At 53.4% G+C, this 9,874-nt stretch overlaps 1 protein-coding gene across 1 annotated transcript; it reads left to right on the forward strand.

Moving 5' to 3' along the window:
- Positions 1-6,044: 6,044 nt before the first annotated feature.
- On the forward strand, positions 6,045-9,318 carry MCHR1 (melanin concentrating hormone receptor 1). The gene is made up of 2 exons (XM_024579677.4): positions 6,045-6,231; positions 7,520-9,318. Exons 1-2 carry the CDS (start codon positions 6,153-6,155, stop codon positions 8,485-8,487), a joined length of 1,047 nt encoding a protein of 348 aa, XP_024435445.3. The 5' UTR covers positions 6,045-6,152; the 3' UTR covers positions 8,488-9,318.
- Positions 9,319-9,874: the final 556 nt, after the last annotated feature.

A 9,874-nucleotide genomic window follows, 5' to 3' on the forward strand; every position in this document is an offset into this window, starting at 1 on the left:
CACCCTGGTAACTCCACCAGCCCCGCCTATTAAAATAACAATGCTCACTTTCCTCTGGAAATTCAGTGCTGCTCTGTGCCTTCCCCAGCCCAGGGCCTGCGCATCCAATGGAGATAAGGAAACCCTCACCTGCTGCTTGTCCCCTAGCAGCTCCCACCTGGGGCTGTTCAGATGCATTGGTACTTCCCCTCCCAAATAATTTCTCAAGGCCTTGGTTTTCTGAGGGGTCACCTTGTGGGTAACCAGAAAAATGTCATGTCCAATACACTCTATGAGGGGATTAACTTCATTCTGAAAGCAATTCGGAGCCACTCAAGTGTTTTCAACAGTGGAGTAGGGTGATAAGATTTGTCTTAAGACTATTCCTGCTGTTTGGTGGAGGGTGTGGTGGAAGAGGCAAGGCAGGAGTGAGGGGGACAAGAGAGGATCTGATGCAGTGGCCCCTGGTGAGCCTTCCAAACACGGAGACAGCAGCCAAGTCCTGCAAAGTCCAGGACAGGTGGGTAGTCAGAGAGCTATACCAAACCCTTGAGGAGGCCTGGGTACGATGTGGTACGTGGGGGCACATGGCTGGGAGGGCAAAGGGCTTATTGCTGCACATAGGCTTGCTCTTCCTCATGACTGCTGGGCAGGCTGAGCAACAGGGCAAGAGCGGAGGGTTTGGAGGAGAGCAGGTCAAAGCTTCAGTCCTCAGCGGGGAGGTTGCAGGGTGCGTGGCTTTGTCCGGGAGCGTTGATGATACTGTGAAGCTCTGCATCCCAGCACCTGGCTTCGTGGCAAGCTGCAACCTGTAGGGACAGCCTGCATTACCCTGCTTGCACCATGCTCAGTGGAAGGAGCACGCGGAAGGTCAAAGCTGGGGACGTCTGCCAGGGGAAGATGCCGCACGCTGGCTCCCCAAATGTCCCTTTGCAGGGCCGGGAACGGCCTGTTCTGTAGTCGATGCACATTCACCCAAACCTTTGAGCTGTATCATTAGCCCTTTGTGTAGATAAGGGAAGTGAACCACCAGCTGCTGGCCTAGTTTGTCCCCACGCTACAGCAGGGACAAAGCTGCTGCCGATGTGATGATGCCCCACTGATTCCTCTTCAGGAAAGGACTTGCTGTCCAGAGGCAGGGACCGTGGTTCAGCTGACGGTACCTGGTCCCTTCAGGGTCGGCCTCAGCTTTCCAGCTGGGCTCACACTCTTTGAGCAGTTCCTGGCCACCGACTGGGAAGGTAGATGAGGGCCTTGCCATTTCCACTCACCGTAGCACTGCTGTGCCCAGGACTTGCCACAGGGCTGCAGAGCCCTTGTCAGGCCTGCATCACCACCTATGGTCCCCCCTTCCCAATGCATGTCCTCTCCTCCTTTCCCAGAGGTCACCCCACAGTGCATATTTTACACGCCTCTGCCAGTACAGTGTCTGCTCCCAGAAAACCCACCCAAAGGAGGTTCCTTAGCCCTGGCTGGTGTGACGCTGTGGATCGAGTGCCAGCTTGTGAACCAAAGGGTCACCAGTTTGATTCTCAGTTAGGACACATGCCTGGGCTTTGGGCTGGGTCCCCCGTTAGGGAGGTTGTGAAACACACATTGATGTTTCTCTCCCTCTCTTTCTCCCTCCCTTCTTCTCTCTAAAAATAAATAAAATATTTTTAAAAAGAGGAGGCTCCTTAAATATCTAGCTCTTTCAAGGATTTATAACAAAATAATGTATATTAAATACCTTGTCTTGGCTCAAATACCTCCCCTCTGGGTCAGTGGGCTGATTTTCCATTTGCACCTTCAAAATCCACTTTCCACCTTTATCCACCCTGCTCGGGGCCCCTGGAGGCTGACCCTTAAGGACAGCACCTTCAGGCAGAGACCAGAAGGCACTAGGAGAGTGAGGTCAGCTTACTTCTTCCTCTGGCTCCACCCCTGCTGGTTGCGTCCTCACACAATGCCGCAGCTCCTGAGACAGCTCCATACCTCTTGGGCCTCAGGAAGAGTTGCGACCCCGGGGGATCATCCTTCTCATTTCCCTTAACCATGCTTCAACCTTGGCAAACAGGCCCTTCATCAAACACGCCTTTGTTTCCCCACTCAAGTGTGTTCTGTGTTCTCAGGACACCCTGAGTGATTCAATCAGTGGGGATATTTTCACCTGCTGCAAGTATTAGAAATGGCTGCAAGTGTTCCAGGCATCACATCATCAGGTCCAGGTGCAAACCAATTTCAGAGGAGGCAAAGACCAGCTCTTCCTGTGCCCTCTTTGTAAGAACAAGGAAAATTTTGCCAAATGCTTTCCACCCCAACACTACTCCCCTTGGCTGTCACTGGGATGAATGGGTCACATGTTGCCTGTGCCTTGGGTTCCCAGGAAACAGAGTCAAGGCAAAGGCATGTTGGGGTATTTTACCTGGATGTGTGGTTCTAGGAATCACGAGTGAGGATTGAGGAGCAAAGCAGAGCAGCCGGGAGCACCATATAAGGATTTTGAGTTGTCCACCACTGCAAGTGATCAGTCATCCTATCCCATGGGACTACTGAAAAGTCACCTGAAAAGTGTCCTGGGACCATATGTCCTGGGGAAAAAGGGAAAAGCATCTCTTCGTGGCTTCATCCCTCATTGGTCAAAAGTTCACCCTAAGGAGTGTTAACTCGCCCTGCACTTCTGGGTTGCTCACACACGAACATTTCATGGGTCCCCATATTCTAAGTTGTGAAGGCAACAGAGAGGCTCCAGGACAGAGGGTAAAAGGCACATAGTGCAGGCCTGAGACACAGCACCTTCGGGTTATACCTGGACTTGGTCGGCGACTGTGTAGAGTGGGTCACCGCAGCAATAGATGGAGTATAAACTAGATGTGGATGCCGGGATTGGAAGAGGTGGGTGTGGGCATCCAGTAGACGTGCTCATCCCAGAGACGGTCACTGGCAAGGGCAATGAGACTGCTGTGATTGGTTTAAATTAATCATTATGAGTGGAATGGATGCTGAGGGTTCCTCAGAGAAGACATCCTTGACTCTCCTCTCTAAAGGACCCCAGTCACGCCCATCCCCCCATTCATTCCATTGGTGATGCCTACCACAAGGAGAAATCAGCCTGGTGGCTGCCATCGTGGGTTGACTGGCTTAGTGTTCATCCCCTCCCCCCCACCCCCCCACCGAGCACGCAAAGGCCAGAAAGCTAAAACCTGCCCTTCCCGAGTCCCTTGCTGCTCTGTCAGTCAGGCAGCGGTGCATAATTCCAGAGCCACGCTTCGTGATTAAGTTACCTGGACTTGTCTGGATCTAAGCCTTGAACAGGACATCTTCTTTCCTTATTAACTCACTTGTTATTCTCTCTCTCCCCACTTCACTGTAAGCTCCTCGATACCTGGCACTTGTTTTTCATCAGTGTACCTACAGAGCCTGTAGAACCTGGCACACAGCGGGGGCTCAAGAATGACTGGATGGTTGGATGGATGTGAGAAGACTATGGCAGGTGGAGGTGAAGAGGAGGAAAGAGTGGGCCATGAGGCTCAGTTTCCCAACCTGTAAACGCTGGAATGCGCCCGGTCTAAGTCCTCACAGCTCTTCCCTACTCGCCTTCACTCCCTAGATGAGCTCCTCCAGTGTCGTCAGTTTAATTTGGTGTCTCCAGGCGTGACCTCCCCTTTGAACCTCTGACTCACCCAGTTATTACCCAACATTTCTACTCTGGTGTAACAGGCATCTCAGATGGCACGTATGCAAACAGAATTCTTATTTTCTCCTCTCTCTTCTTTTCCCACAGACTCCTCCACCTCAGTAAATGACAACTCCATTCTTCCAGTTGTTTGGGCCCCAAACCCGGGAGTCATTCCTGATGCCCCTTTCTCTTGCACGTTTCTTGTCCAGCTCTTCAGCAAATCCTTTGGGCTCTACATGTCTAGAAACCCACCATTTCTCCCCACCTCCACCTCCCTGATCTAAGATACCTTCATCTTTCAGCTGGTTCATTGCAGCAGTCTTCTATACTGGATGTTTCTGGTGACCCACGTCAGGTTTTTCTCGGCCACCTCTGACCCCAGCGCCAGCTGCAGCAGGCAGTTGTGGGTGAGTTTGGCTGATCTCATGCCAGTAGTGTCTTGTCTCAGCTTACCTCATGCCTGTCTGCTTCCTGCCCCAGACCTTAATGCCACCGGACCCTCTTGGCTCCAGCACAGAATTCTCTTGTGTTGACAGCCTCCTGCCTCAAGTGTGAGCTGCACAGTTCTCTGCTTTCAGCACCAATGAATCTTGATGCTATGGGAGCTGCTCTATCCAGGCGCCCAGATGTGCAGTGTTAACACCTCAGGAGCAACCTTCAGCTCCTGGGGGATGGGACAGCTGGGGAAATGTCCCTGCCTCCTGCCCTTCAGGTGGGTGATTCCAGGGCACAGTCTGTGCCCTGTTCAAGGACCCCAGCAAACTTGTACTCCTGATGTCCACAGCAGCAACACTGGTAATCCACCTTTATGTTGACGTTTTCTCCTTTCCTGTCTCATTGTCCCCACTCCCTCATGCCTGCCCTTTGGGTCATCTGGCAGAAAAGCCATGTGGACATGAGTCCTTGTCTTATTCTCTGCTTTCAAAGGAACCCACACTAAAATACATTCTTTGTTTCTATTGCTACCAAGAAGCAGACTGATCTTCTTAAAGCCTGTGTGATCATATCCCTGCCCAGCTGAAAGCTCCCAGTGACTCCCATTTCCCCTAAAGGAAGAGCCAAACTCCTGACTGGCTGACAAGGCCCGACAAGTCCCAGCCTTCCCACTCATTCCTCTCTGATGTCAGCTCCTGTTAACCTTCCCTTTGCTCTCCTCTCCATAGCCACGCTGACTGGCCTTCACAGTCACCCAGCACGCTCCTGCCTCAGGGACTTTGCACTGGCCAGTCCTACTGCCTAGAATATTCTTCCTCCAGGTATTTCCAAATATGCCCTTCACTTCCTTCAGGACTCTTCTGGAAACACCTCTCAGAGAGGCCTTCCTGTGTAAAACAGCAACCTGCTCCTCCCTGCTGTTCCTTGGGCCACTCTCCCTGCTTTAAGTTTGTCATAGCACTGAGTACCAATATCCTAACTCGCCTTTTCATTTTTTGGTATGTTTTCTGTCTCCTCCCCAATTTGAACGTAATCTCCATGAGGATAGGGCCTCTGGGACTTTATTGTTTTTTTCACTAAAGAACCTAGAACTGTGCTTGGCAAGTGGTAAGTGCTCGATAAATATTTGTTGGGTGAAGCAAATGAGTAAGAAAGACTGGAGAAGCGTGTAGGGGTCAGACTATGGTTACCTTGAACCGCCAGCTCCTGAGTCTGGCAGTGGGTGTGGCAGCAGCTCTTGGCCAGGAGGGGCCCTGAGGGCCGGCCACAGGGCGCCTCTGCAGATAATTCCCTCTAAGGCTGCTCCAGGTTGACGATCTCTTTGGGGGTCGATGCTGGGAAATTTGTCTGGAGGACTCCCAGGTAGAAAACCTCGAGGACTGCAGAGCATTTAGAAAAATAAAACCTCTGTGAGTCTAGTCCATGCTGATCCTGTGCAGACAGAGTTTATCCCCTTCTGATCCCTGAGACTCTGACCATCACCAGCATGGAGTGCCCTGTCACCTCTGAGCACAAGTCAAAGGCTCAGCAGCCAGCGACTCTGTTTCAAAAGGACATTGGCAGTATCACCAGCGAGATGGTTGGAATCCATGGGACTCCAGGCAGGGGCTGAGGGTGGCCAACTGGCCCAGCCACCTGGACCTGGGGTTAGGGCACAGGCCAGGCTCTGTCTTTCCTCCAGTGGGAGCCTTTGCAGAGACCTCACATGAAGACAGCGGCACTCCCTGTGAGCCGAAGAGAAGCAGCCCTGAGCCAGGGGGAAGGCAGCCCCTCCCTGCTGGGGTGGCCTGGGCCCCTGGCTCTGCAGGCAGTCAGAAGTGGGAGCTGCAGCGCGGGACTGAAGAGGTTAATGTTCATCTATCTGCCTCCGAATGTTAATGTGTCTAGGTGATGTCAGTGGGAACTGGGAAGGAGGGAGTGGGAAGAGCAGTGGGGCTTAGAGGCAGCAGAGGCTGCTAGGCTTCCCAGGAAGACCCCCTTCGGGACTGCGGGGCTGGTGCTCCAGGACAGGGAGGCAGGCATCGGAGGCTGCCGCAGCCTGCGTGGGCGGACGGGCCAGCAGGCGACAGGCACTGGCAGGATGGACCTTTCCTTGCTGCTGCCCACTAGCCCCAATGCCAGCAACACCTCGGATGGCCCCGATAACCTCACCTTGGCCGGTGAGTGTGTCCCTCCCCAGAGCTGGGGGTGGGAAATGGGAAGGTTTCACCTCTGAACTGAACTGCCTGGGAAACTTTATTACAGTTCTTAGGGAGAAGATCTGCAGTCTGCTTTGCTGGCAGGGAAGGGGAGAAGGGGGCGGGGCAGGCAGGGGCCCAAGGGGCTGGAGCAAAGGCATGTTCAGAAGTGACAAGGGGGAGCATTGGAGATCTTGTTCCCCAGCATGTCATCAGTTTGGCTCAAATTAAAAAAAAAAAAAAAGAAGAAGAAGAATTGGCATGGATGGTGGCTAGCAGCAAAGGCTCAATGATGAGTTTCAAATATGCTTTGCAGGAAAAATTCCAGGCTGGAAAAGCCAGCAAGAGAAGCTGCAGGATAGCATGTGAGGAGGCAGCTGGAGGCTCCCTCCTTCACCAGTGCCCTTGGCTTTTTGCTCCAACTACAGTGAGGGGTCTGAACCATCCCAGCCACCCCTGGGGAAGGCCCTGGAAGGGGTAACTGTCAGGGATTAACTTTCCCGGTGAACGAAAATGCTTGACAGTTCCAGAGCTGAGACGCCCTGGAATTCTAGCTTGGAGGGAGAAGGGAAGGAAGGAAAAAGAGGACACGTTTTTGTGAAGAAAATTCTCAGGGGCTGGGCTGCAACACAGCAGCTTCGGTTTCTGCTCACCAGGGAAGCTCAGGCTCAGGAGATTGGGACCCAAGGAAATCCCTGAGAGCAGCCCAGGAGAGGGCAGTGCTGCTGCCTCATGGGCAGAAGCCTGCACAGGACAGTTGCCCACAGAGATGCCCAGGAGGCAGTGCACAGATCCCACCAGCAATTTCTAACATGAGATGATCAGGGCTGCGAGCAGGGAAGGGAAAGTACGTGCACACGCCCACATGTGTGCGTGCACATGTGTCCTTCTGGCTATTTTGATGAGGTTTCCTGGTGAAGCCTGGGTCCCACAGAGTAATTCTTTGCAGACAGCCATGGTTCTTGACTCTGTGTCTTCTGAAACAATGCAGGAAGCAAAGGACTGGGTCCTTTAACTAACAGGGGGTGCATCAGAGTCTAGTAGGGAACCGGTGGAAGAGGGCAAGGGGATAGGGGGGTTAGCACCAGTGCAGGGAGGGAGAATGGTGGGAGAGAATTGCAGGTGAAGGGTGGATGCCGAGCTGGAATGGCACAGAGGATGAAGAAGTAAGCAAGCGTGTCGCTGGAGACTTGAGTGAGCCAGTAGGATGTCAGCCCTTAGAGGGCACAGCCCCTGTCTAGTGACTGACACTTGCTCCTTCTGTCCCCAGGGCCACCTCCTCGCACAGGGAATGTCTCCTACATCAACATCATCATGCCTTCGGTGTTTGGCACCATCTGCCTCCTGGGCATTGTGGGGAACTCCACAGTCATCTTCGCCGTGGTGAAGAAGTCCAAGCTGCACTGGTGCAGCAATGTCCCTGACATCTTCATCATCAACCTCTCAGTGGTGGACCTCCTCTTTCTCCTGGGCATGCCCTTCATGATCCACCAGCTCATGGGCAATGGCGTCTGGCACTTTGGAGAGACCATGTGCACCCTCATCACGGCTATGGACGCCAACAGTCAGTTCACCAGCACCTACATCCTGACCGCCATGGCCATTGACCGCTACCTGGCCACTGTCCACCCCATCTCCTCCACCAAGTTCCGGAAGCCTTCTGTGGCCACCCTAGTGATCTGCCTCCTGTGGGCCCTCTCCTTCATCAGCATCACCCCCGTGTGGCTCTATGCCAGACTCATCCCCTTTCCGGGGGGCACTGTGGGCTGTGGCATCCGCCTGCCCAACCCGGACACTGACCTCTACTGGTTCACCCTGTATCAGTTTTTCCTGGCCTTTGCCTTGCCCTTTGTGGTCATCACGGCTGCGTACGTGAGGATCCTACAGCGCATGACATCCTCCGTGGCTCCTGCCTCTCAACGCAGCATCCGGCTGCGGACAAAGAGGGTGACCCGCACGGCCATTGCCATCTGCCTGGTCTTCTTTGTATGCTGGGCGCCCTACTACGTGCTACAGCTGACCCAGCTGTCCATCAGCCGCCCAACGCTCACCTTTGTCTACCTGTACAACGCGGCCATCAGCTTGGGCTATGCCAACAGCTGCCTCAACCCCTTCGTCTACATCGTGCTCTGTGAGACATTCCGCAAGCGCTTGGTCCTGTCAGTGAAGCCCGCGGCCCAGGGGCAGCTCCGAGCCATCAGCCACGATGAGGAGAGGACAGAAAGCAAGTGCACCTGATGCCTCCCCAGCCACCCCAGGCACCTCCGAGTCCGGAAACCACAGTAGACCACGGGGAGAAATGATAAAAATCCAAGACCGTGCTAGGAGAATGCAGGGAGGCTGGGTAGTGAGGGGTTGCTGCCACCAAACAGCTACCATAGGGTCCACAAATTGCTGGGAAGACTCCAAGCCAGGTTGGGGCTTCAGGCATCAGAAATCCCCTTGGGAGAGCAGGATGGACCCTTTGGGTTGAACAGAAACTGAGCAAGAAGGAAATTTTGTTTTAAATGATTATTTAAGGCCCTGCATTCGCTAGCTCCCAAATGTCTTTTCCCCAAGAGAAAGTTTTGTTTAATATCAGGCAGGGCCAGGGTGTGAGCAGCAGGGCCACACGAAGTGTCATGGGCCCTGGGGAGCCGGGAAGGTGGTGCGGCCTCCACGCCCTTCCATCTCTCATCGGGAGGTCAGAGGGCAGCCTCTCTCCCAAGCTGGAGGATGATGAGAAATGAAGCATGCCATCTCTCCGAGTTCCAGCATCCTGTGTTAATTTCCCTGTACCTCTAGGGTATGCATGCTTATTGTTGGGGGGAGGGTACTCTGAGCCCACAGCTGTGAAAGCCCAATTTGCTAGCGACCCAACTGAGAATGACAAGGCTAACTAGGGTAGGGGGGATGGGGTATCTTGAAACTTAAAAAAGTAGGGAGGAATAAGGGGGTTTTTGCAGCTATGGGCACATTGTCACCATGGGACACATTTGTCAATCACCAGATCCCAGAGTGAGTGCCCATCAGTGTCCTGCATGTACAGGGGTCATTCTGATGCCTGGTGTGTTGGCACCATCTTTTTGCTGTGGCTTTTCTCTTCAAAATAAAAGTGAATAAAGGATAATCTCCACCCACATCTTTCTGGATGCTGCTGTATAATTGCTTGGGCTTGGGGGTGGGTGACAAAAAAAGAGGGATCACTTGGCTTTGGAGCCTAGACCTTGGTTCAGGCTACATTTTAGGAAGCAGAAAGCCGGGGATCTGCTTGTCTAACCCTACGGGGAGGCTTCCGTGACACAAACGGAATTACTGTATGGATTCATTCGACTGCAATTCTGTTGCTGAGCTTGTTCTCAGAACTCAGCTTCCTTCTACTGCTCAAAAGCATTAGGTTGTCACCCAGTGCTGGCCCCTCAGGCTGTAAGTCCCACCACCACCTCCCCCGCTGAGTCACTGGTGGCAGGGCTGGTTTCTCAGGGCAGACTGAGCTTGCTTTTTGCAGCTGCTAAGATCTGGTGCGAGTCACACTGGGCGGGAAGATTACAGACGGAGCCGCTGGGTGGCAGCCAAGGCTGCTGCTTCTCAGCTGCTTCAGCGAGAGGGCCAAGAGTCCTCTCTAACCGTTCAGCAGACGTTGATG

The sequence above is a fragment of the Desmodus rotundus genome, chromosome 3 (genome assembly GCF_022682495.2).
Source record: "Desmodus rotundus isolate HL8 chromosome 3, HLdesRot8A.1, whole genome shotgun sequence".
NCBI lineage: Eukaryota > Metazoa > Chordata > Mammalia > Chiroptera > Phyllostomidae > Desmodus > Desmodus rotundus.

Bases quoted from the DNA above. Each gene is read 5' to 3' on its own strand.
- MCHR1 (XM_024579677.4), top strand. From the start codon at position 6,153: ATGGACCTTTCCTTGCTGCTGCCCACTAGCCCCAATGCCAGCAACACC. The intron at 6,232-7,519 runs GTGAGTGTGTCC...TTCTGTCCCCAG, and splicing joins CGATAACCTCACCTTGGCCG to GGCCACCTCCTCGCACAGGG.